The sequence below is a fragment of the Leptopilina boulardi genome, unplaced genomic scaffold, assembly GCF_019393585.1.
Source record: "Leptopilina boulardi isolate dan_hultmark-lab unplaced genomic scaffold, ZJU_Lbou_2.1 LbouV2_392, whole genome shotgun sequence".
NCBI lineage: Eukaryota > Metazoa > Arthropoda > Insecta > Hymenoptera > Figitidae > Leptopilina > Leptopilina boulardi.
In genome coordinates, this window is record NW_026137965.1 from 3,783,035 (window position 1) to 3,810,638 (window position 27,604).

General features: G+C 24.6%; 2 protein-coding genes across 4 annotated transcripts in view; one reads left to right on the forward strand and one right to left on the reverse strand.

Moving 5' to 3' along the window:
* Nucleotides 1-26,892, reverse strand: part of LOC127288602 (uncharacterized) — a 31,852-nt gene extending 4,960 nt beyond the window's left edge. Inside the window, exons 1-7 of the mRNA XM_051316150.1 lie at nt 26,281-26,892; nt 11,077-11,319; nt 10,815-10,927; nt 8,702-8,811; nt 7,365-7,443; nt 6,547-6,695; nt 3,095-3,235 (exon numbers count right to left, since the gene is read on the reverse strand). Of these exons, the coding sequence (XP_051172107.1) occupies nt 3,095-3,235; nt 6,547-6,695; nt 7,365-7,443; nt 8,702-8,811; nt 10,815-10,927; nt 11,077-11,319; nt 26,281-26,364 (919 nt within the window). The 5' untranslated portion in view covers nt 26,365-26,892. The remainder of the gene's footprint in view (nt 1-3,094; nt 3,236-6,546; nt 6,696-7,364; nt 7,444-8,701; nt 8,812-10,814; nt 10,928-11,076; nt 11,320-26,280) is intronic.
* LOC127288603 (uncharacterized) lies at nt 1-27,604 on the forward strand. 3 transcript variants are annotated; one of them, XM_051316152.1, is made up of 8 exons: nt 4-145; nt 254-383; nt 722-897; nt 2,200-2,310; nt 2,647-2,757; nt 7,879-8,107; nt 8,198-8,289; nt 27,475-27,604. In XM_051316152.1, the coding sequence occupies exons 3-6, from the start codon at nt 837-839 to the stop codon at nt 8,022-8,024; spliced, it is 429 nt and encodes a 142-aa protein (XP_051172109.1). In that variant the 5' UTR covers nt 4-145; nt 254-383; nt 722-836; the 3' UTR covers nt 8,025-8,107; nt 8,198-8,289; nt 27,475-27,604. The 3 variants fall into 3 exon arrangements, with proteins under 3 accessions (XP_051172108.1, XP_051172109.1, XP_051172110.1); XM_051316151.1 differs by having other exon boundaries at nt 1-383; XM_051316153.1 differs by lacking the exon at nt 7,879-8,107 and having other exon boundaries at nt 5-383.

A 27,604-nucleotide genomic window follows, 5' to 3' on the forward strand; every position in this document is an offset into this window, starting at 1 on the left:
GCGTGTGGTCAATTCGACTCCGATACGCAGGCGCGTTTCTCATTGGTCAGCGTCAGCCAATAGAAATCGAAAAGAGTTGGGACGGTGGTAGTAGTGGGGGGAGCGACTCCCGCCGGAGCGTCAGTCGTCGTTTGGTCTTCAAAGGGTGAGTATGGAAGAAGAAGCCTGGTCTGTAGAGGGACCAGTTGAAATTATTAACCTCGCCATGTTGCTATTTCAATTTTTTACTCAATTACTCTCTTTTCTTTTACAGGTTGTTACCAATAGCTGACCCTCTTTCCTCTAATTTAATCCCATTTTCGCGATTAAACGGAAGGGGAAACTTAATCCAATCAAGCTCTACTATTGTTTGGACGTTCCTAAGAAATCTGAATTCATGACTGGTGAGTTTGGTATATGATTTTTCGTTAATATCGTTAAAAATATATTTTCAATTATTGATTTCCATAACCTTTGAACGTAATTTCTAATTAATTATTCATTTACCTAATCTCTCAAAGAGCCATATCCATTTTTTTGAAATTATACCCCCCTCCCCTCATATAATGGACTATTCTGTACATTAGCGCCATTTTTTCCTCTTAAATAGCTTGACCCTCCTCCCACTTCGAGAATCACATGGATGGCAATCCCTGTATTCATTATTCTAAAGCTCTTTCAAAATCTTGAATTTTGTTTTATGGTTGATAAGAAAAAAACATTTTTAAATCTTTTATAACAGTTATACTGCCATAAATGGGAATACGGCGCATGCGCGCTGCTTCAATTTTGCTCAGTTAGCAACACGTAAGGTGGAACGTTCCGCGCTAGCCAATAGAAACCGAAAAGACTGGACGATGTTAGTAGTGGGGAGAGCTACTCCCGCCGGAGCGTCAGTCGTCGTTTGGTCTTCGAAGTGTGAGTATAAAAAATTAGATTTGTTTATAGGGGAAGTAGTGGAGACGAAAATAACAAGGTGGCCATGTTTCTGTTTCGTTTCTGCTTATTCCCTCTTTACTGAATTTACATTATGTCTTTTAGGTTATTTTCTTCGAAGGGTAAATACAGGAAAAATAAACCTGTTAAAAGATACAATTGCTGCTTTAATTGTTAAGGCAAATTTTTATTTGAAATTCTGATCGCTACCTTACTTGTATTTATCCTTCAAGACTGGTTAGTTTTAAGGATAAATTCAATGTTTTGTTTTTATTAACTGAACAATAGTGGCTTTGTATTTTTTTTATTGCGGTTAGTGTGAATTTTCCCGATTCGTAAACGGAAGTGTTTACGTATAAATTTTGTAATTTCATTTTTGCGACTGGTAAACAAGTGTTTTTGATGCAATAAATCTTAGCTTGTATTATTCACAAGGTCAATTTTAGGATTTTATACGGTTTAGTTTTTCATATCAAATTAACGAATTTTTCGATGGTGTGAATTGCCAATTTTCACGACTAGTAAACGGAAGTAACAATTTCTGTGATTATCAAAGGTTTAAACGATTATTTCTGTATTTTTTATTATAACGTTAGTTTTCAAATTGCTGAATTTTCGTGACTAATTATATTTTCAGTGTATTTCAATGATGTAAACGATTATTTTTATAAATTTCTTCTTATAATCGCAACATTAGTTTCCAAATTGCTGCTATATATTGAATTTTAATGGTGCTAACGATTATTTGTATTTTTTTTAATCGCAACGTTAATTTTCAAATTGCTGCATTTTCGTTTTTTCGCGATTAATTAATCGTAGTATCTATTTCCGGTGAATTTCAATGTAAGTAAACGATTTTCTGAAATCGGGTAATTATCTATTTTTATTCCAGTGTTGAGTTTCGCGAATCAGACATTAGTACGAAATTTTTTTTAAGTTTGTGACGTAATTTAAATTTAAATAATTGAAGGTTAAATTTAACGAAGCTGAAGTACACAACGTTTATGATAAACGATTTTTAAAGAAATAATTTTTAAAATGAAAAATTCTCTAATTTTTTGCCTAAAAAATATTTTTTTTATAATTTGTTGACTAATGAAAACTACAAGATATATTTTTTAGGCAAAAAATTATAGAATTTTCCATTTTACAAATTTTTTTCTTTAAAATCGTTTATCATAAACGTTGCGTACTTCAGCTTCGTTAAATTTAAATAATTGAAGGATTAATCTTATTTTCTTAATTTATTGTTGGCGTTTATTTAAATTATTTTTCAATTTTTAGGTACAGCTCTCCTGTCAGTTTTTTATAAAAGTAAAAGAAGTGTACAGCAGCTATTTAGACCTGTCAATTGCTGTTATTTGGACATTCTAGGACATTTTGAATTTGTAACTGGTGAGTTTGGTCTTTTTTAAGTATAATGAAGTGATAATATATTTTTCAATACTTTTCTAATTAATAATTTTTTTCTAATTATTATTATATTAAATTATCTATTTGCCTACTCTCTCAATATTAATTTTAATTGCAATCTTGAATTTTGCGCAAAAATAAAATTTTTTTATTTGCTAAGAAAAAACAGTTTAAAATCTCTTTATACCGGGGTTTTCAGTTTTTATAATTAATATTTAATTCAATAATCAATTTTTTTTTCTAATGTAGAGTTGTTCGTTAGCGAAATTTTTTGTTTTATTTTTTATTTAATTAATTTTGTTTTTCAATTTTTTTCAGGCAGCTCTCTAAGTTCTCAGCAGAAAGAAAAGGAGGAAAAGCAGAAGTCTATGGAAGCTTTTCAGACCAGGTTTAATGCTGTCATTGTTTCGATATGGGAATTTGCGATCGGTAAGTGATGTTTTTTTTCGTACAAAAATAAATCTTCTTCCATTAAAAATGTAGACTTTTAAAAATTACAAATTTTAAAAAAAGTCAAACGAACTTTTTTTTATAAGTAAATAATTTAAAAAAAACAGATAATAGGGCAAGCTATTTATTTTTAAGGAATATTTTTAATATTGATTTTTGGGTCTTATTTTTTAATTGCAAGTATTTATATAATAAAAACGGTTCTGTTTGTGCTTTCAAAAATGCTGTTAGGAGAATTTTTTTTAGTTACTTTCTTTAGGCTTGTGTATTTATATTTTTATGCATATGAATAATATAGAGAAAAAAAAAATCTCACCAGGTGGTTCTCCAGGTTCAAGGACAAAGACACTCGTACTTGCGACAAGGACTGCATCTTCGTCTGCAGTATTTTGTCCTTTGTTGAATCCTTTTATTAAAAACTCATCATCTCCTTCACAAACGGGAGTTGCGCAAGTTCCTGTATTTAAAATAGATAAATATAAACAAAACTCTTTCAGATTGCAAATTTAATTTTCATGAATCTTTTTTAGTTCCTGTTTGGAAGTGAGATTCATTTTCATATTTTTTCTATATTAATTTATTTTCGAAATTATTATAGAAAATAAGGGTCATTGACATAGTAATTGTGAATGTAATATTCATATCTTGAAGGTCAGACAGACATAAATTTTATTTACCAAAGGGCTTTTGTTACCAACCTCTTTTGTAACCTTGGAATGTACACTCGTCATTTTTCATTTCTTACAAGTACATAGAAGTTCACTATTGCTTTTACAGCCACATAAATGTATTTTTTTTTACCGAAACCTATTTTTTTCAATCTTTTGGAATCAATTTTTTTGAAAAAGGAATTCAATGGGTTAGAATGTATGTTATCTTAATTGTAAAATAGGGGGAAAATATTTAATCTAAAATATACATAGTGTAATAATCTTTTTAAACGTGTAAGATATATGTCTAGGAATAATTTGATCACTTGTTTGCACGCATAGGGTATAATGTGTAAAAAGCTCTCAAGAAAGATGGTGAACTTGGATTTGGTTTGTCGTGTATGTGTGTTTGTGTATATGAGATAGAGAGAGAGAGAGAAAAAAAAGAGGATAGAGAGAGAATGTTTGTAGCTTGGTGTAAGCAAGGTCAATTTCTACCCCCAGTTGAAACTTGTTTTAACAAAATCCGATAGGTAGAAATTAATGTCTGCTTCTATACAGAATCTCGGACCGGCTTTTCTTAGACACAAGCAATGCCACAAGATGGTATAACCTCATGTTCCTCTTCAGAGACCAGTTTTATTATACGCTATTCGCAACAGTGTGTATTCAATTCTGAATACAATACTGTATAGGTCCTATAAGATAAGACAGTTAAAACACAACAAAGACGACAAAGAGACTTGCATTTTTCATAATCGACATTTATATACAGAGATTGCTATATCGTTGCAGGGGCGATGTCTGATGATCGCGATTTGGTATCACTTTCGATTAGATGAATCTGAATTTTGTATTTAACATTTTTTTTACAAAATAATTTATTTAACATAATTTATTTAAAACTAGCAAAATTAAACGCGCGTCAAATTGAGTATTTAATTGTTTGTTATAAAGAAATTAAAGATTAATATTATTAATAATAATTTAATTTAATAGAATATTATTACATATTAAATGATGATAATGAAAATTATACGTTTACAGGCCTCGGATTATACGACTTTTTCCGACTTTTTTCAAAAATACGACTTTTATCGACTTATTTTAATAAAATGTGACATTTTTTTTTAATTTGAAAAAGAATGTAAATAAAATACATTTTTTTGGTATAAAATGTAGATCTTCTTCAATTCAATTATTTAACAAATTTTGAACTAAAATGATTCTTCACTAAATTAATTATTTTTAATAATTTTAATGAAATACATTACAAATTCAATTATATCAAAATTATTTTTCAATTAAAATTTTTATGAAATTTAACAATTGTTTATAATTTAAAAAAAAAATATCACAATAAAATTGAATTATTTTTTAAAACTTTCAATTCAAAATAAACTAAAATTCAATTATTACCCGAAATTTTAATTCAAAATCAATTAAAAATCCAATAATTATCCAAAATTTTCAATTTAAAATTTAATTATTTACCAAGTTTTTAATTTAAAATGAAATAAAATTCAATTATTTTCTAAAATTTCTATTCAAAATTAATTATCCAATTTTTCAATCAAAAATGAACTTCAATTAAATTATTATCCAAAATTTCAATTAAAATTCAATTATTTCCCAAAATTTTCAATTTAAAATGAATTGAAATTCAATTATTTTCCAAATTTAAAATCAAATAAAATTTAATTATTCTCAAAAATTTGAATTCAAAATTAATTGAATTTTCAATAATTTGAATTTAAAAGCATCTAAAATTTTCCATCGAAAATTTGTTTTTTAAATTTAATAATTTCAATTATAACTCTAAGGAAATTCAATTATTTTTAACTATTTTAATAATATTCTTTGAAATTTCAACTATCTGAAACCATTTTTCAATTAAAAATGATTTTCAAATTATTGTATTTTGTCCGCATTTTCTAATAAATTTTTAGTGAAATCATCTAAAATTTTAATTACAAAACACTTAAAGTTTCAATTAATTTCAAAAATTTTAATTTTAAATCTTTGAAAATTCAATTAAATTTAAAAAAATGTTTTCAAAAAATTGTTTGATAAATTACTTTTAGTTCTGTAAAATTTAATAATTGTTTGAAAATTAACAACATCTTTTGAAATTTAATTATTTCTAAAAATTTCAACTTTAACCCTTCGAAAAGGATTATTATTAAAAAAAAAATTTTTTATTTAAAAATCTGTAAAATATTTTTGTTAAAACAAAAGACAAATCCACTTTTTTTTGGAATATAAATCGATTAAAACTACTTTTTGTGTCTTTAAGTTGATTCGAGGCCTGTGTTTTTATAATTAATATTTAATAGGTATTCGTTGGCCTCTGGTAGCTTAAAAATAAATTTTTAAAAATAAATTTTTTTCAAATTACTATCTTGTACGAAATTTCCTGGCGCATCTAATTTCTCATCATACATTTTTTGTATTTGTACACAATTTTTGAATCAATATACAACTTTAAAAAAAATTTCGTTGATAAACGTTATGTACTTCAGCTTCGTGAATTGAATTTTCGAATTTGGAATTTTAAAGAAACTTATTCCGAAATTTGGAAACACAATAATACAACTTTGGCAAAATTGAGAAAAAGAATTGTCAAAATTTGACATGTCATAAAATTACTATTCAAAAAAACACGTGAAATCAGAAAAAGCCAACTTCAAGTTAGGACAGAAGGACAGACCAAGCATTTTATTATTATGTAATAATTTATTTAAAAAAAAATTATTTAAAATAATTTTTTTTACAAAAGAATTTTTTTAACATAATTTATTTTTACAAAAGAAATTCTTTTTTTTATTTCAATGAGAAATTATTTTTTTTTTTTAATATTGCATAATAATTTTCATTTTAATAAACGAGTATTAAATTGCATTAAATTGTGATAGGAAATATGATTATTATCTTATCCTCCTCCACTCATTAAAATCTCGGCATTCTTTTCCCGCCGGTAGTATATATTATAACTTTCATTTGCGCGCATTCTATTCAGGAAAAAAAAATTGTGTGTATATTGAAATCAACATTGTGTTAAGTTATGCGATAATATATATTTTTTTTAATGTTATGAATATTGTATAACTTGACTAACCTTTACAGACTGCGATGTCGCATTGAAAATGAACTTGTGTACTACTGTCTGGAAATCTGAACATTGAGAACAAGGTTGCTTCGGCAAATCCCGTGTTTCGATCGTATATGAATTTCGTCATCACTTGTTTTTTCTCTATTATTGGACACCTTTCAAATTTAAAACAACAATATATTAGTTTAAAAAAATAATAAATTATTAATAATATCGAAATTTACTTTGACAGGAAATTAAAATTTGTATCCACATAGAGAAAAAATATATATTTATCTCAGAGTCAAATATTTCAAATAAATTTTATTTGTGTTAAATAAAAATTTTTTTTGGCGCTAAATAAAATTTTATTTGTGCTAAATAAATTTTTTTTTACTTAAAACATAAAAAATATATTAGGCTTTGAGAGACATATTTTTATTGGCTTGAACTAAATTTTATTTGGTTCAAATAAATGTCAAAATATTTTTCTGTAGCTGAATTTTTTTGTTTCTCTATAGCAAAAAAATTGAAATCCAATCGAATTTTAATATTTGCTAATAAAATATTTCAAATAAAATTAATCATTATAGCATGTTATTTAAATAACATTCTCTATAGGAAATAAATTCCAATAATTCTCAGTGAAATTCTCAATGAGATTATAAATGTTGTCTTCAATTTTATTTAATTTCTTTAATTCTCTCGCGCATTTTATACAATTATTTTCTAATTGCATTAATTTAATATATTTTTATAAACAATGTTAATATTGAAAGTAAATTCCTTAAATATATATATATATATATATTGAATTAATTACAGAAATTTAAAGATTGACATACCCTTTATCGTCTAGCAGACCTTGGGAATCGTTCTTTTTGTTGAAAGCAAAACAATTCTTGACGCGTATACCATGCATTCCTGTAACGTAAAATAACAGTTGAATATTGTGCGCATTCAATGTACAATATAAAATTACTCTTTCTCTCTTTTTCCAATGTAGTATATATATTGAGAGGTGAGAAAGTATATTATGGATTCGCTTAATTTAATATGCGAAAAGAGAAACAAGCCCGTTGCATTGCAGCTTCTTCTTTTAGCTGTTCTATATGTATGTGCCAATAGTTTTTCCAAATAATAAATCGTGGTTACTGTTAATTTTACAGTTATTTCTTCTCTCAAATTTTTACTACTCTATTTTGCTTTTTTTCGTTAATAAATTAATGCGAAATTTTCAAATAATATTCTCTATAATAATAAATACTCTATATACTATAATAAAGAATACTTCACTAATAATTTCGGAAATTTTACACTCAGAAAAAAATTTGTTAACAACCAAATTTCTTTTTGCAGATTCTATTATTGATGGTTTATCACGTCCTTCAAAGATAAGGGCGAGAGTAAAAAAGGGTTATCTTGAAAGACACGGAATTCTCCACTGGAGTTGCAGACTTTTTAGAACTCGGTCTATTTTTACGGTTATTTTTCACATTTTTTGAATGGAAATTTAACTTGAAAGTAGGGATCTCCGAGGGCTATTTAGTTTTGAGACTCTCCTTGAAGCTGAAAATTTGTTATTAAGGTAAATATTTTATTGTTTATTTTATTGGAACAATTTTATTAGAAAAAATTTAGTTGTAGCATTTTTTTCAATTTTTTAAAATTTTTTCAGGCAGCTCTCGAAGTTCTCAGCAGAAATAGAAGGAGAAGCTTTTCAGACCTGGTTTAATGCTGTCATTGTTTGGATATGGGAATTCGCGATTGGTAAGTGATTTCTTTTTTTTCGAACAAAAATAAATCTTCCATTAAAAATGGAGATTTTAAAAAAATTACAAATTGAAAAAAGTCAAACTAATGATTTTTATAGAATAATCATGCGTCGCCAAATAAATATATATATTTGATTTCAAACAAATTTTGCTTGAAATAATGAAAAAATTGTGTTAATCCAAAAAAGTGGTATATTTGATTGAAACAAAATTTTTTCTGAGTATTCCATTTAGAATATTAGTAATATTATTATTATAGTAATATTTAATTAGAACTATTAAATAGATTAAAAATTTTGTATTAAATATTTTCATATTGAAAATTTTCAAATATTAAAATTTTAGAAAAAGGAAATAATTAGGAAAAAATTCTGTAAACAATAATTTGCACAATTAATTGATATTACCATCGGGTCGTGAGATTTCTGCCTGAAGAGTGTAATTCTGACCAATATAGGCAGTTTGAATCCGACGAGTTCCATCCAGAAGTCGTAGAGAGACCAAAGAAGTCTCATTTCTAAAAATCATTGTCCTATTAGTATTTTTCACAATTTTATCGTCATCATCTATTTTAATCTTCAGAGATAAAATTTTAAGATTAAAAAAAAAAATTGTGTTCGTTTATCCCTAAGTGGTTAGATTAAATTTAATTATATAAATAAATATGGGGCATTCTATGGGAAATTTTCATTGAAAAATTTTTTTTTTCCGAAACATTTTTTTTTCGAAATCAATATGAAAAATGAGGAAATACGTATTTTTTAATTTTTTTATTTGATGAAAATGAATAAAGTTTTGATTTTTTGAAATTTAACGTCAACGAAGAAAGTGTGTTTTTGGAACATTTTTTAATCTATTGTACTAATAAATTAAAAAATTATGCTATATATGAAATTTGTTCATTTTTTCTCAAATTTTTCAAATATGTGCTCAAAAATAACGTACCTATAACAGAAGCAACAAAAAAGTTGAAATTAAACTTATAAAGTGAGTTTTCTCAAAAGAGACACTTTCGATTTTTAATTTTTTTTTTTTTTTGCATTACAATCTCTGATGATTGAAGAATTTTTTCCCCTATCTGCGAAAGTGGTATTTTTAGTTTTTAAATTACTATTTATAATTTTTTTAGTACGGCTCACAGAATTGAAGCATTTTTTCTACAAATATAACCTTTTTCCATTAACATTCATTTGTTTTTTTTTTAATTTTCATAAAAACATACTAAAAATCGTTGCGTCAAGCTTAAAAATTGTAAATAGTAAAATCATCAGAGATTGTAATGCAAAAAAAAAAAAAAATTAAAAATCGAAAGTGTCTCTTTTGAGAAAACTCACTTTATAAGTTTAATTTCAACTTTTTTGTTGCTTCTGTTATAGGTACGTTATTTTTGAGCACATATTTGAAAAATTTGAGAAAAAATGAACAAATTTCATATATATAGCATAATTTTTAATTTATTAGTACAATAGATTAAAAAATGTCCCAAAAACACACTTCCATCGTTGACGTTAAATTTCAAAAAAATCATAACTTCCTTCATTTTCATCAAACAAAAAAAATAAAAAAATACGTATTTCCTTATTTTTCATATTGATTTCGAAAAAAAATGTTTCGGACAAAAAAAAATTTTCAATGAAAATTTTCCATAGAATGCCCCATATTCAAATGAAATTTTATTGTTAGCGTTCATTTTTTTTCTAAAAAAATGATTGGTATTCGGAAAATCAGTTCTAAATCAGAATCTAAAATTTGAGAAGAAATATTTCTTGGAAAATTCAAATGAAATGTGACATTAAATTATAAAATAAATGAAAACTAATCGTGGGAGATGATACTGTTGTATAGGGAAATCATTATAATTATAAAAAAAATATGAATGAAATGAAAGTAAAATAAAATGAAATATTAATTAGGAAGGTATTTAACTGTTTATACAAAATTGGAATGCTAATGGGTATGCTCTCAAAGTAAAATAACGTATATATATATACATATATTTATAAAAATTTTCTATACACATGGAGTATGAAATTCCAAGTATCTTTAGAATTTTGGATTTTCTGAGAGTCAGTGAATAGGAACAGAGCGCGTTCAGAATCATCGTTTTCTATTCACGATATGTGTTAGCTGTTTACTCACGAGGTTTACGCATCGGTAACCTGCATAGAGAAAATAATTCGCCATAAATCTATTTGTGTGTGTATATATGTAGACACACAAGATACTTTCCGAGGTTCGTTTTATATATATATAGTACATATATAGATATATACTTAATTCCTACGATCGCGAGAATGTGAGTAAGCGGTCGAGGGATCATTAAAAGGAATAGAAAGATGTTAGTGATTCATTTCGTATTCATTGGAAATTATATTGATGGGTTTTGCGCTACAAAACTACCAATTTACTTCTTTTTTCTTAAAAAAAAAAAAAAATGTCCAGTTAGTTTACGTTCTATTTACCTTTGTCATCAGCAAAAGTAAATAAAAATATATATATTTTAAAAAAATTTTAACTCACTTGGCATTTTTAAATCCCGCCTTGCCACAAGTAATCACGTAAAATTTATCATCTGCTAATTCTAATGTTCCATGTATTCTTACTGCTATAGGAACTGATCTTTCTTCCGTGTGCTGAAAAAAAAATTAAATTAGAAATTCTAGAAAAATTTCATCTTCAAAATCGTAGAGTTAAAAAAATTTTCTATCCTTCGTAATACAGTGAAGAGATAATTTTATACAATGATGATTCATAGAGTTTAGAAAACGCGTCATATACGTACATTATTAACAAGAACGCCACAATAATCCGGCGAGCCTTTACTGGCAAAAAGATTTATTCCAAGAGTGGCGTGATTCGATCCATTTCCTGGAACCATACATTGTGGTGTTCGAAAATCTCGAGCATGAACAGCACCCACAAAACTTTGATTTAGATTTACATGAATGGTCATATGACCAGCTTTACATGTTGCCGTCACTGTTGGTTGGAATTCTGTGTCCAGCAATTGTCCGCTGACCTGTAACTGACATAACAGAAAAAAAAAGTCCCGTCAATTCGCATCTCATTTAAATTTATATGCAATCTTCTATATATTACACACTTTTTTTTCTCTTAACAAATATTGTTCTAATTCTAATTTCTATATTGTTTTGTTTATAATCTTTTTTTTTTTCTTTTTTTTTTCCTAAGCATCGGAGGGTGAAATATAAACATTGAGAATATTATTGTCGAGGAAATTCTTACTGTTCCTTGGGTGGGTAATGGGATAAGTGTTTTTGCGTGGGATTATGAAACGGTACAGGAACGTTTGTTTAAGAGTCAAAAGGAAGTTGATAAATATATAAACACATAGACAGAAACAGTCATTTGTCATTTTTTTTTTTTTTAGTGTTGTGTATAGGTGAATTCATGATAAATTGAGAGGTAGATGGAATAATAGTACATACACTATTGGTCACTATTTATCAATAAAGGCCTTGGATTGAACGATATTTTTCGACTTTTTCCAAATTTTTTTTTTTAATTTTCGACTTTTTTCGATTTATTTTATCATACGCTGCGAATTTTACGACATTTCTTATAACATTTTTTACAAAATTTTTAAATAAAATACGATTTTTTTTTATAGCATAAATACAATGCAACTTTATACAAAATTTATAATTACTTAATAAATTTTTAACTATAATTCTTCGCTAAATTAATTATTTTCAATAATTAATTGAATTGAATTACTTCAGTAATTAAAGAAAATTCTTCAAAAATTCAATTATCTGAATCAAATATTTTTCAATTAAATATGTTAAAATAATCATTAATTTGTTTGAAAATTCTAAAAGAAAATTTCAGAAATAATAATTCAGAAATCATTTTCATACCGAAAATTTAATTTCAAAATTACTTGAAATTCAATTATTTAAAATCAAAAACCTAATAATTTAACAATTATAATATTAATTTCAATCAGTAATTTTTATCCAGTTCTTTGAAAAAAATCAATTAAAATTATTTGTAATTAAAAGCTCTGTAAAATTTAATTATTCACAGAAATTTAAAAAATCTTAATCAATTAAAATCAGTGTCAAAGAAATCAGGGAATTTTATGAAAAATACTAGCAGGGCGTCTAACGGTCAGGGAAAGTCAGGGAATTTTGTTGGTCAGGGAAAAGTCAGGGAATTTCAGAAAATTTCATTCAAAGTGAGGGAAATTTCTGTAAATTTCTACAAAAATTAAAATTTTTTGTGAATTAAAAAATTTTTTAATCTATAGAAACTTGAATGGTGTTTATAAATTTAAGTTTTCATAAAAATTTAAATAATTCAATTATTGAAGAATGTAATGAAAATTATTGTTTGATAATAATTTAACAATTAATTTAAGTTAAATTTTTTTTTAAATAATAATTTATTTTAAAAAATAAATTTTTTTTTCAATTAAATTTTTATCTCTAAATTTTTAGAATTGAATTTTTTATATTGAAAATTTTAGAATTTAATTTTAGGGGGGTTTTAAATCAAAAATTTTTAGAAGTAATTTATAAGTTGAAAAGATTTAAAATTAAAATTTTCGAAAATATTAATTGCTGGATTTTTTTAAATATTTGTGAATAAATAAATTTTACACAATTTTTAATTATTAAAATTGATTAAAATAATTCAATTTTCAATGAATTTGATGAAAATTATTGGTTGATAATAATTTAACATTTAAGATAACATTTTTTTTAAATTGAAATTTTTAGAAGTAAAAAAAATTTGAGTAAGTTTTACATTGAAATTTTTTAGAAATAATTAAAAATTTTACAATAATTATAAATTTCAGAAGACTTTAAATTAAAATTTTTAAAAATAATTGAATTTCAAGTGATTTTGAATTGAAATATTTGTAAATTTTATTTGCCAGATTTTTAAAAAAATCTTACACAATCATTAAACAGGGTTTCTAACGGTTAGGGAAAGTCAGGGAAAAGTCAGGGAATTTCAGAAAATTTCATTCAAAGTAAGGGAAAATTTCTGTAAATTTCTACAAAAATTAAAATTTTTTTGAATTTAAAAATTTTTTAATCTAAAAAAAACTGGAATGGTTTTTATTACTATTTGTTACTACTATTAGAAATTAATTTATTATGTCAGTAACCATATTTTTGTCCAAAGAAAGCAGAAATAAGGTTATTAAAAAGTCAATGAAAAATTAAAAAATGTCAGGGAGTAGTCAGGGAAAAGTTAGGGAATTTTTTTCTCAATCCTTGTTTAGACACCCTGACTAGAAAAAATCAAAATTTTAATGTTCCTGAAGTTCTGAACGCTCAAATGAAGGAAATTATTATTTATTTCGAAAAATTACTACAGGAATAAAAAAAAAGTAAATTAAACATTTAATAAATTATTAATTTATTTTTTAATACAGAAAACAATATTTTATAATTAAATTTTGAAATTAAAAAAATAGGAAATAATTTATTCCTTCATTTGAACATTCAGAATTTCAGGTGCATAATTTTTAAAAATTCTATTAAAATTATCATTTTTAAAATCTTTGATTCAGACTTTTGCTTCTAAAAATTGTCTTAATTTATTATAAATGAAAATCTCTTGAAATATTTTCGTTAGGGTTAGGGAAATAATTTAAATTCTAACTGAAAATCGGAAAAAATACAATTTTTGTGGCAACCCTGAAATTTTCAAAAATGTCAATTCGAAATCTTTTGAAATTCAATTATTTATAAATATTTGAATTTAAAACCCGTTAAAATAATTATTTTTGAAATAAAATAATTGGTAACTATGTAATTAAATTTATTAGAAATTAAATTTTTTTTTCGACTTGGAATGTAAATCGATTCTCAAATAAAAAAAAATCGCCTTTTTTTAACATGAATATTCATAAATTGAAAATAAAATGTAAAATTAATTTTTGCATTTTTTCTTATTTTTAGATTTTATTTTTTTCCGTTTTAGTTTTTGAATTTGTATTTCGGCACTTATATCTGAAGGAAATTAAGTTTCATTCCTTTTTCGCTATAGTAGTTAATTCTAGGTTTTGGTTTCAATTACAATTCTTGAGGAAAAGTTGAAAAGTTAATTCAATTTGATGGATGGTTCTTTGAAATGACTTGGGTTTGGCAGACTGCCACAATGAAAAAGGAAGGCGATTATCTGGCCTAAACTGTGTGCATTTTTTTTTCTCTTTTTTTTTGCGAATGGTTATAATGAAAGTCGAGTCGAAACATTTAAAATTTTTGCTTTTTTGCTGTGCTGTCGATAAAACTGGTTTTAAAATGCCCAACAAACTTTCTCGAAGAGATTTATAATTATAGCCTTATGTAAGGCTGGACTTCTGAAATGTATTAAAGCGTCACCAAAACCTTTATCACATTGCACTCTATATATATATATAATATATTCCAACTTGCGTTATGTAAAATTTAGGATATTTTGAATGTAGATTTTATATATGAAATTTAGATAATTATTAAGTGGATTAGTTTTATAAAAAAAAATCTTGAGTTTGGAAAAATATATCTAAATGATTAAATTTATAAAAATAAAAATTTACTATTTTATATAATATTGGAAAGTTGAAAAATTTGATTGAAATTTGTTTTTATATCTGCATTTACGGTAAATTATTAATTAAGACTTGATTTTGTACAGTGAAAAAAAAGTATATATCATTAATTCAAGAAAATCATTTACTTGTCATTTTCTTAATTATTAGTAAAATTTTTTTGGATAAAAATTTTGAATCAAATGGGTTTTGTTGATTCAATACTATTTTTTTCATTTCTTGAAATCAAAATATGTTTGAGGCAAATATAAACTTGATCCAAAAAAAAAAAAAATAATTTATATGAACCAAATTTTTTTCTGATTTTATGGGGGATTTTTATTATTATTGAAATAGTGAAAATAAATTTGTGTTTAAAAAAAAGTGAATCAATGAATATATATATCAAGCCCGCGTAAGTCTCAGGAAAGTTTCGTTGAGGGGTCAATAACACGGCTTTCGAGTTCGGCATCGTTGGTCTCGCATCTCCAGGAGCCTCTTGCATTTTAAAGTAACCTCTCGGCTTTTTTTTACAGCATCATATATGTGCGTGTCTGACTATTATATTATTAAATTTATTCCTCGAAATAATTAAAAACCTACCAATGCGCCTCTAATGATTATTGTTTCAATAAATACAAAATTTCGTGCAAAAAAAAAAAAAAAAAAAAACACATAAATAAATTATTGAAATAATATATTTTATCATATATATTTATGTAAATACCGGTTATTAGAGGCGTATAAATATCACCATTAATTTCACTTTCTATAAATATATTATACATATTAAATATGCATTCTTGTCCAAGACACTGGTATGAAAATAATGTATTGCAGAATTTTGTGTGCGTCGTAAAAAAAAGTAGAACTCGTAAAAACGGTATTTTAGACGGTAGAAAGAATTCCTATTTATGCATAGTATAAAAGTTGAAGTAGCCTTAATCTTAATCTAGTCATTCATTAAATTGTACGTCACGTATTCGACAGGTATGTGAATCGACGACATTGTTTTTTCTTTGACTTTTTCCTTTGTCTCTTTTATATATATAGATTAAATATATTCATAATATTAATGCATTTTTTCTCGCTTTCACTCATAAATTGAGAGAAGATAATTTGCTTAATTAGATGATATCGTATAAAAATTGGTTCGTTTCTTAATTAACATAATTTGAGCAATATAAAAGAGACCGATATATATACTACATATATATATATATATATATATATATATACCAATATCGTTTAATGACTCCTAATAACTTTACACGTCGTTGAATCAAATTAATTTCATATCTTCTAATAGATCAAAAATGCGGAATATATTGTTAGACGGAAAAAAAAGTTTTCTTTCAATTAAAATTTAGAGAGTATATACTTTTTATTTTATTTGTATGTTCTTTTTCTCATAATTTGAAATTTGACTTAATTTGAATATTAGAGTAATTAATATTTTAGATTTTTTAATTATACAACACCCTGAAAAAAGTAATCTCATATTTAGAGGAAAAATCCTCTTCTAATATCCTCTCAATTTTTCCTCTTAAAACAAAAGTATTCCACTTGAATGTAGAATATTTATATTCTTTGATGACTAATAATAAAACAAAACAATTTTTTTAAGGTTCTGATGTCAAAAACATTGAATTAAAGTTAAATAAATAAACAAATCTATTAATTAATGTAAGTAATTAACTATAAATCATTAATTATATTTAATATTTAATTAAAGATATTTAATTTAGTGCATGATAATAGCTTTTCTTTATCAGTTTATAACCATAATTGTCAAATTATATGCGAGAGGAAAATCCTCTCAAATGAAGACTATTACTTTTGATACAATATATATAAGAGGAAAATATGCATCAAATTAAGAGGAATTCGTTAGAATCAAGATTACTTTTTTTAGGGTAAAGGAAAAAAAAATTTACCTGCAACAGCGATATGTTTATTTAGAATAACGAAAACTTTCCCTGTTTTAGTGAAATATATCGCTGTTCCACTGAAACTTTTCACTGAAATATTTTTTCCGTGTAGAGTTCAAACTATAACTATATATACTGAAAAAAAAATTATTTGATTCAAATAATCGTTTACTATTATGAAATAAATATTTACTTGAACCAAATAATTTTTATTTAATTAAATAATATTTGTTTCAAATAGAGAAATCATTGGTACGAATTTATTTAATTCAAATAAAAATTGTTTGGTTCAAGTAAATATTTATTTGATAATAGTCAAGTAAACGAGTATTTGAATCAAATAAATTTTTTTTCAGTGTATTTATTTAATAATTTGTCAAGTAATCGATTATTTGAATCAAATAAATTCTTTTCATTGTATACAATTGAAAATTTGTTAATTATGGTTCCTTTTTTAATTAGGTTATTAATAATATTTTTTTTTTTAAATTTAATTTTATAAAAATCTTTTAATTTTTGTAATATTTGAAATTGTTAATTTCCGTGACACTCTCATTAGAAATCTAATTTAAATTATATACCTACACTTTCATTTTCTTTGTCTGTGTTTAACTTGATCTCTAAATTAACGGATATCAAACATGTTTTAATAGCTAAACGCTAAATAAAATATATATGTCTCGTTACGCTTTCTGAGTTAGATGCGAATGAGTTTGAAAAAGAAGTTGATCATTTGCAAACTGAACGCGTAAATATAGACAATCGTTAGAGGTCCATTTATTAAGAGAAAAAGTTACATTTGTTACTATTGTACGACTTAACAAAATTTTCCTTTTTTAAAATCTTTTTTTAATTCCTTTTTTCATCTAAAAAATTAATTATTTACCCGATTTGATATTTTGTTAATTTCTTTTTGCATATACAGTGGAACCTCGATTATCCGAACTAATCTAGGCAAGGTCGGGTTCGGATAATCGAAAATTCGGATAATAGAGATTTTAATTTTTTTTTATAATTAAAGTAAAAAAAATGTACAGTTGAACTATATATTTAACTTTATATATATGTTTTAAATATACATAAGTATATATATATATATATGTAAATATATATTAATTAATAATATATTTTGCTTTGAAAGATAGCAACTATTCGTTTTTTAGATGCGAAAATATGAATGATAAAATAAATAAAATAAAATTTAAAATTCGGGAGACCAAAAAATAGTTCGGATAATAGAAGTTCGGATAAAATGTTTTTTGGCTCGGATAATAGAGGGTTCGGATAATAGAGGTTCGGATAATCGAGGTTCCACTGTACCTCAAAATTGAATAAAATTTTGTTTTCGGATACTATTCGAAAAAACCAACGATCAAAAAAAATGTACACAAAGTTATATAATGAAAAGATATGACTTAAGATTTTATAAAGCGCGATTTCATATCAATGTAGGTAAACGTATATTTGAACAGGTGAATATTACAACAGATAGAAAAGGCAGGATGAACATAATACCGTTGAACGGGATTATTTAGCGATTCGATACCGGTATTCGCTCTGGAATACCTATCTGTATAGGTGTGGCTTCGATGATTTCTTTAATCGAGATGCACTGGTGGGTCGGAAGTGCACAATTTCTAGATGATAGTAAAACATAATTTGATTTTAGTAAAATAGTCTTCGCGGTAATTGTTAAATTACTACTCATTTTCAATATTCCATATATATACATATATATACTTTTCAAAAGTATAGATACACTTTTACGAGTATTTTACTAGGTGTTTTACATACATATGTATATAGATCAATATTCCCCAAGAGGCAGATTATTACTATTTTTTTTTTTTTTAAATAAAAGTATAAATTTTTATTTTTCTTTTTTTGAAAATTTCAAACAAGTTTCGAGTTGACTCACTTGTGAGTTTACGCGTTTGTTTCCATAAAACTGGTTCCGACGATGACAAGGTGTTATAAGGGCTATTTAGCCAATTAAGAAAAACGTGTATTTCCTGCGGGGGACTCGAGAGTATCCGGGGAAAAAAAATTATATAAATTTTGTGTCTAAAAATAGGAAACTGCCATCGTGAAACGGAAATTTTATATCCAGACAGTTTTGTGACAAGAATGACAAAAGAAAAGTTTGAAATATTTTTACGAATAAAATATTTTATTATGAAAAGAAAATATTTTTTTGATATTGTTGTTCAGCCCTCGGATTGAATTTTTTATCAAATTTTAAAAGTATAATTTTCAAAAAAAATTATTTTACGCAAAAATTTGTTGTTAAATAATAATTTCACGTTTTTTATATTTTGTGTTTAAAGAAGGTGTAGACAATAGAAATTTTTATCAAATTTTTACAAACAATAGCTGAATTTGCTCTTTGAAAGATTTTCTACATTCGTTGAATTTTATTAACAATATTTTCTTCAAATGTTAATAAACAAATAAAATTTTTAATTTTTAATATTTTTTAAATAAACTATTATTTAACAAAAACACAAAATCAGAAATGTAAAGAATCTTTCAAAGAGAAAAAGAAGCTATTGTCTATAAAAAAAATACGATTGTTACATAACTTTTTAAGAAAAAATAAAAAAATTTTAAATAATTATTATTTGACAAGAAATTTTGACTCAAAATATATATATTTTTTTAAATTATACAACTAAATCTTTCAGATAATAAATAAATTTTACATAATTTTTCATAAAAATTTAAATAATTCAATTATTGAAGAATGTAATAAAAATTATTGTTTGATTATAATTTAACAATTAATTTAAGTTAAATTTTTTTTTTTAAATAATAATTAATTTTTTTTCAATTATTAAATTTTTATCTCTAAATTTTTAGAATTGAATTTTTTATATTGAAAATTTTAGAAATAATTTAATTTTATGGGGTTTTAAATTAAAATTTTTAGAAGTAATTTATAAGTTTTGAAAAGATTTAAAATTAAAATTTTGGAAAATTTAAATTGATGGATTTTTTTTAAATATTTGTGAATAGGGTCAGTCGGGGTAAATCCGAACGGGGGGTAAATCCGAACGCTAATTATTTCAGCTTAATTAAAATTTTTAAAAATAAGTTCGATATGAGAATTTTTACCTCAGATCCTCTTGAAGAGATTCTAAGTATTATCCCATTTTTTGTTTGTTAATTAGCAACAGCATAAACAAAGATAACAAGTATTGCAAAAAAGATTGAAAATCAAAGATGACACTCTTTCAGTATTTTGTCTCGTATTTGAAGAAAAAGAAGCTAAAAATTCATTTTATTATTTATAATTGTTTGTTATGAATACTAGAACAGAAACTATTTTTGATTTTTGCCTTCTGTAAAATTTTATTAATAATATCAGACCGTTCGTATTTACCCAAAAAAATTGGAAAACTGGGGTAAATCCGAACGGTATTTTTAATAATTTTTTTTTACATCAAAGCCACACAAAATTGTTTTTATTTGATTACACTATTATTTTAACATTATAAAAGTACATAGAAAAAAGTTTTTCTTTCTATACGTATCCTCGTTAGTAATTAATAAGCAGAAACTTAATCTCTGTTCTCTCGAAGGAGTGTTCCACTTTTTTTTGCCAAATGGTTTGTTGAAAAAAGTTTTACAGGATCTTAATAAAATTTGGTATTCTACGGTTTTTGGGGTCGCTAATTACCAATTTGAAGTCAGTTTTTCAAAATTCAAAATGGCGGACGAGAATTAAAAAATTCATTGGATTCGCTCGAAAATTGTTACTCGGGGGGTTTCAGGATTAGCAAATTTGATCATTTTTAAAAATAAGTTTTAGGAAAGTACGCCATTTTGAATTTAAAAAATTTGACTTTTATTTTTGTATTTACATTCAATCACTCCAAAATACTTTCTGTACCAAGTTTTGCAAAAATCCGTTATGATTTGATAAAGTTATTGAAGGTTTTAATTGTGTAATGCATTTTAATTTTTAACCTGTTTGATTTTTGTATTTATATATGATGCATTATTACATAATAGGTTTATTATCGTATTTTTTTTTGAGTTTTTATATAAGTTTAACAATTGCAATACTTTAAATTTATTTTCCCTAAGATTTTTCTGAAATACAGTGGCGTTCGTATTTACCCCCATATTTTAGGAAAGTTGCAAAGTATCGAGGTAAATACGAACGCTAAGTTTCCTGCGATTGTAATTTATCAAAAATTTTTTCTACCCCATAAAATTGTTCTATGGAAGTAAAGTAACAACTTCATGCACCAGAATACCGGAAGTATTTTTTTTTTAAAGAAAAAACTTATGTTATTGTTGAAACTTACTAAAAGCGTTCGGATTTACCCCAGTTGACCCTAAATAAATTTTACACAATTTTTAATTATTAAAATTGATTAAAATAATTCAATTTTCAATGAATTTGATGAAAATTATTGGTTGATAATAATTTAACATTTAAGATAACATTTTTTTTTAATTGAAATTTTTAGAAGTAAAAAAAATTTCAGTAAGTTTTACATTGAAATTTTTTAGAAATAATTATAAATTTTACAATAATTATAAATTTCAGATGGTTTAAAATTAAAATTCTTAAAAATAATTGAATTTCAAGTGATTTTGAATTGAAATTTTTGTAAATTTTATTTGCCAGATTTTTTATTTGCCAAAACTTGCAAAATGTTTTGGAATTAGTCTCAGAAAACTTTTTGTTTAAATAATTTTACCCACAAAAAAGCAAAATAAAATACCTTTTAATTTTCAAAAATAAAATCAAAGTGAAAAAATGTTTATAAACAAACTATTTAAACAAAAAGATTCATCAGCTTCACTCTAGAACTTTTTGTAAACTAGTATTAATCAAAAAGAAAATCGATTATGAGCCAGTACTGGCTTAATATCGGTCCAGTCTCGGCAGCCAATACTGAACCAGTACTGCGCCAGTAGTTAACTCTGGTATAATACTGAAATTTTTGGTTGGGCCTGTTGGAATTTTTATATAAAATTTTTAATTGAAAAATAGTTTCAATATTTATTATTTATTTATTTATTGAAATAAATCCAATTGAATTTGTGAAGAATTTCATTAAAATTATTGAAAATAATTAATTTAGGGGAGAATTTTAGTTAACAATTTGTTAAATAATTGAAATAAAAAAGAGCTGAAGAAAATTTTTACATTGTATAATAAAAAATGACGTATTTTGTTTAAAAATTTTGGTAAAAGTGAAAAATTTTAAAATTCGAAAAATTTGCATCTTATTAAAATAAGAAAAAAATTAAATTGGTTAATTTAATTTTTATTTATTTTATTTTTATTATTTTTTAAATTATTGTCTCAATAAAGAAGTAGTTATTTCACATGAATATTCCTCTAATATTCCATAAAAACATGTTTTCAAATATTCTAAAAAAAGGAAATAAAAATATATTTCCATCTATATATAATTATACTTCATTATTCTAATTTTATTGCGAGTTAAAATTGCAAAAATAAGTCTTTAATTTAAAATTCTAAAAGAAGTTGCAACTGTAAAACACCTTTAAAAGGTTGGAGAATTTTAAAGTCTTGCTCATGAAGAGGCCCACTTCATGAGGTGATTTCGTCTCGAGGTCGCCATGGGGAATACCACGAACATAAATCACGACATTCACCATAGCAGGGAACCGTTTGGTTGTTCTCTCGATCTTTGCTTGCAATAGTTTTTCTCCTTTTTTTTTTTTTATTTTTAATAAATATATATCCCACAACATAATGTATACGTGCTGAAATATTTAGACATGTTGTTGTTGTAGTTACATGTTATATTATATAAACGTACACATATTAAAATGAACAATGACATGATTAAAATGTGTATATACTATTCACATTCTATCGTCCTACACAATCGCACACGTATCATGCGTGCCCAAGAAACTTGCGTACAAGTTCGTCACACTTTCAATTTCAAGAAGGAAGGAATGTCTATTACGTACGTGTGTAAGACTTTGTGAAAGCAGCAATGCTTGTTGCAAACTTGTTGAGATATATTATAGTTTCAATTCGTGTGTGTGCGATTGTCGCGCGGCTAAATTTGCAAAACTTGTTTTTGACAAAGTTTAACTAAATTTCAGCCAATTTGCTAAAACGTCAAGTTGAGCCAATTTATTATGGCTGTAAACTTGGGTTAAGACATAAATCAATGGCGGTTTATTTATGCGAAAAAAAAAATATAGCACAAAATGTATAATGCAAAAAAAAAAAATACTATGGAAAAAATAGTATTTTGTAATATATTATCTACTGTGGAAGATAAAAAGAAGTGAACTTTTACTTTGGAAGTATTTTATGCATAGATGAAATGAAATTTGCAATGTTTTGATAAAAAAAAAAAAACATTCTTTATTCTTTACAATAATGCAGGTTGTATTTCTCAACTTGGGTATTAAATTTTTTCCGTTATATTTATCTTAAATGATAAATTGTTTTTCTATTTTAAATTTTATGGTTTTAGATAAAAAAAAAAAATTAATAAATGTGTATAGATAACTTACACTAAAATGTGATGTAAATGCTTAAATTATGTTAAAAATGTAAAATTTGTACTATTTTTTTGTTAAATTTCTTCGTTTACTTGTATAATATAATACTTGTATTTTATAATATTTCATAATTTTTTATATATTTTAGTATTAATAATTTATATTCTCTGTAGTATTATTGATTAAAACTATTAATCAAATTATGAAACCTATTATTAAATAATAATTAGGTAACGTAAATTAATCTCACCTATAATTAAAATTATCAATTGAATTATTAATTAATGGTTAAACCCATAAGATAAAAATACCATTTATTTTGAACTCTCATCAAAACTTTCATTGTTTGTATAATACTAACGTTTAATTTTTCCATTCATTATTGTTCAAAGTTAATAATTATTGAAACATCATTGTTATTGCATCATCAATAATTGGTTAACATCATTTGTATTTTTAATTTATTTTTTTTTTTATTTAAACATTGCAAAGTTCAACATAGAGAAAAGATATATTTGTCTCAGAGCCAAATAAATATTTATTTGAGCTAAATTAAAGTTTTATTTTCGATAAATAAAATTTTATTTGTGCTAAATAAATTTTTTTTTTTATTTAAAACAAATGAAAAGTTATTAGGCTTAGAAATATAAATATATTTTTGTTTCAAATCAATTTTATTTGTTTCAAATAAACGCCAGTAAAATATTTCTCTGGATCACGTAAAAAAGGCTTTATCTGGAACAGCTATATGTTTCTCTAGAATAGCTAATACTTTCGCTGTTTCAGTGAAACATATCGCTGTTCCAGATAAAGATTTTTTTCCATGATGCATATTATACAATTTTTAATTTTAAAGTATACGATATATTTTAAATTAAATGCTATACTTTTAATTAAATACTATATTTTTAATAAATTTTTAAATTAAAATATTATCGAATCGTTTAAAAATTGTACACACGTATTATAAATGCATAAATTTTCATTCACTGGGTAATGATCAGTATTGTAAATAACAGCTTCTTTTTACCTTGGCATAGTAACGTTTGATTGTTTTCGTTACATACACCCTCAACAATCTATAATAAATCAATAACCCATAGGCTGTAATTAGTACATACGTAATTAGAAAAAAAAAATTGAAAAATTGTAATAATATTATGATTTAATTAATATAATTTTGCTATTTTGAAATATAATAATGTATAGTTGAAGCAACGGTTAATTTCGGTTTTTTTTTCTCCTGGAGCAATGTGTGCTATAATTTACTTCAACAACTTCATGTTATTTTTTTGTAGTAGGTGATTTTGCCAATGGAATCACGGTTAATTAGATTTAAAAAAAATAGCTTAGCATAGAAAAAAAAAAGAAAAATAGCATATGCACCATAGAATTGTCCTAATTCCACTTACTTGTAATAAAATTCTTTCTCATTATTGAAAAAGAACCTCAAAAATTAATTTTAATATTTTCTTTTATTATTATCCGATTTTCATATCGGTAAATCTATTTTTGTCCTATTTCGAAAATTTTCCATATTCAAAAAACATTATTTTTATCCAAATATTAAAAAAAAACAAAATTTTATTGCCAAAAAATACTTTTTTCACTGTTATAGATATATATATATATTTTACTCGTAGTGTAGGTGTTTTTATGTTCCCAGAAAAGTAAAATAGTTATTAATTCAGAGAGAGAGATATAACCTTGCAAAAGTTGCATTTTATCGATAGAAAATTTTAGCGTCAAGGATGTTTTAATGTTTCGTAACATTTATGAGAAATCGAAATATATATCATTAACCGTGGGTGGAGGACAGAAATAGCGTAGGCATAATGTTATCTAATGAGGTATTGTACATTTTAGGTAGTCGCGAGCATAAATGTATATACATATATATAAAAAAGGAGACGAAGATGTAGACCTGTTTTTTTTTTCTTCTTTCTTTTTATATAAGGCCCGGCATTCGTCACGATTAATCAGACACTTTTATATACCCTCAGGTGTAAATTCAATAACATAATCCGTTCTTTTATTCAAAAAAAAAAAAAAAAAAAAATCTTTCAATTTTTTAAGTATACAAAAATATTTTGAATCTCATCATGATTTTTATAATTATTCAACTGTTAAATAATAATTATTAAAATAATAATAATCATAATAATAACAATAATAATAATAAGGCTGATTTATGTTCCTTGTCCAAAAATTATTTCAACAATTTGTCAATTTTTCTTCTTTATCAAGAATAATTAAATAATAGTTTATAATAATTAAATACATTGAAATTATAATAAATGGTTAAAAATAAAAAATATAATAAATTATAAGTAGTGGTAAAATTGTTTATTATATTATTTTTATTGTTGTATATATTTATTACTTTTATTTTAATTACTAATTTTAATTACTGTTAATTATTATTAGTAATTTATTATTATTAGTAATAATTAAAATTATTGTATATAATTTTTATTATATACTTTTATTTTTATTACTATAAATTAAATTACTAATAATCTATTAATTGATAATTAGTAATCAATAATATTACTATTTAATATATTTTTACGAAGAGTGTATAATAATTTTTAGCCGAGGATTGTTTGCATAAGTCGACATCTCGTTATTTTCTATGCTTCATTGATTATACTTATTTTTTATAATTTCTCTAAAAGCCTCAGTCATTAAAGATAGCCGAACGTTTCTCAATTTACAAAAGCAAATATATATCTAAAACTAGATAATATGATTTTATGAATATAATTATACTTTATATTTAAATAATAATTGTTCATATTTACTTTGCTTATAAAACTCGTTTTTGTAGGATAATTATTATCAGTAAAAAATGATTAGTTTATTATTATTATTATTATTATTATTATTGTTATACAGTTATACTGATTTCAGTATCATTTAAATGCTAATAAATATAATTTTTTAGTTTGTAAAAAAATTATATATTAATTTTCATAAAGATAATAATAATTACCTCTCTGACACCGAGAATAACAAGTAACCACCATGTATTTGACAACATCGCCAGGGATGTCCCTCGAATAATTGTCCTTTTCATGATAAATTTTTTTTTTTTTTTTTCGTTTAACTTTCACACCAATAAAAATATACTATCTTATTCTTGTGAAGACAACCAGCCTGTCACTATATATAAAGAACTGGTTTTCTTCAACACCTGTAGATTCACACATGAAAATTGACATTTAATTTTGCAAATAGAAGACAATCCATAGTTCTATCATGTTATATTTTCGTCGATTATCTGTTGAAGATGCGTCATTTCGTAAATAAATTCTTTTTTTTAAGTATTTAAGCGGAAATTTCTTTCCGGTAAATTCTGTTTGGAATTTACACTCATCACATTTTTTAGGTTAAAAAAAATAGAAGAAAATAAAGAAAATTTATTGGTTCTTTTTCACTTTGTAAACAAAATTTCATTAAGTGCGCGTAACAAATAAAAAAAAACACGAGTGATAGATAAATAAATGTTATGTTAGTAACGAATGTCGTGCTGGCACGATAATGACTGAGACGACTGTTGGTTGGGACCGAAAACCACCAACCACCGCCCGTCGATTGCGTTGGAAGACCTGGTGCATTTTAGTGGGGACTTGTATCTCTGGTACCGTGAGGAAATTGGAGGGGACTATATATGTATCTTGGTACCATCCGTGACGTTAACATCTCGACTGAAATAGGGAATTTAGTTTATATAATTTATATTTAGTTTCTTATGGTAATGAAAATAAAAATGCATAATATAGGCGATGGAAAATTATTTTTTTTATGTATTTTAAAATTTTCATATTATTCGGCGAAGATTTTAATTTTCTTCTTTTCTCTTTTGCTACTGACGTGATCAGTGCGGGCATTCGTGTCTCCAATTATTTTTTTTCCAAAACTTGGTATTTGAGACTGGTTTCTTCCCTATCGGTAGAGAATTTACTGTACAGTGGAAGAAGTAAAAGAAAGGGAGCAGCACTTTATAGCGTTAAATTGTCGATATAAAAGGAATCGACTTTTCTTCGATTTTTTTTAATTATTTAAAAAATAAATTTTAACTTTTTGTATTTATTTACATTTTATAATGAATGATTAACTTTTGGATTCAACATTTGGTTGTGTATATTAAATTTTTTAATGAGTCAATTTTTTTTTCTGTTTACAGATTTTCCATGTGATTGAGAAATGTCCATTTGATTGAATTCTCGTACGGCTGATTCTGTGGCTAATGGTCCAATCTGATGTTTCAGAAAATAGTTATTATTAGTGTTTTTCCTTATAAAGATTTTCTTTTG

What these genes read in the sequence shown, in the direction of transcription:
- LOC127288603 (XM_051316151.1), top strand. Translation starts at nt 837, where the DNA reads ATGTTAGTAGTGGGGAGAGCTACTCCCGCCGGAGCGTCAGTCGTCGTT. An exon ending in ACATTTTGAATTTGTAACTG is followed by an intron (nt 2,311 to 2,646) that starts GTGAGTTTGGTC and finishes AATTTTTTTCAG; the next exon opens with GCAGCTCTCTAAGTTCTCAG. An exon ending in GATATGGGAATTTGCGATCG is followed by an intron (nt 2,758 to 7,878) that starts GTAAGTGATGTT and finishes TTCTTTTTGCAG; the next exon opens with ATTCTATTATTGATGGTTTA.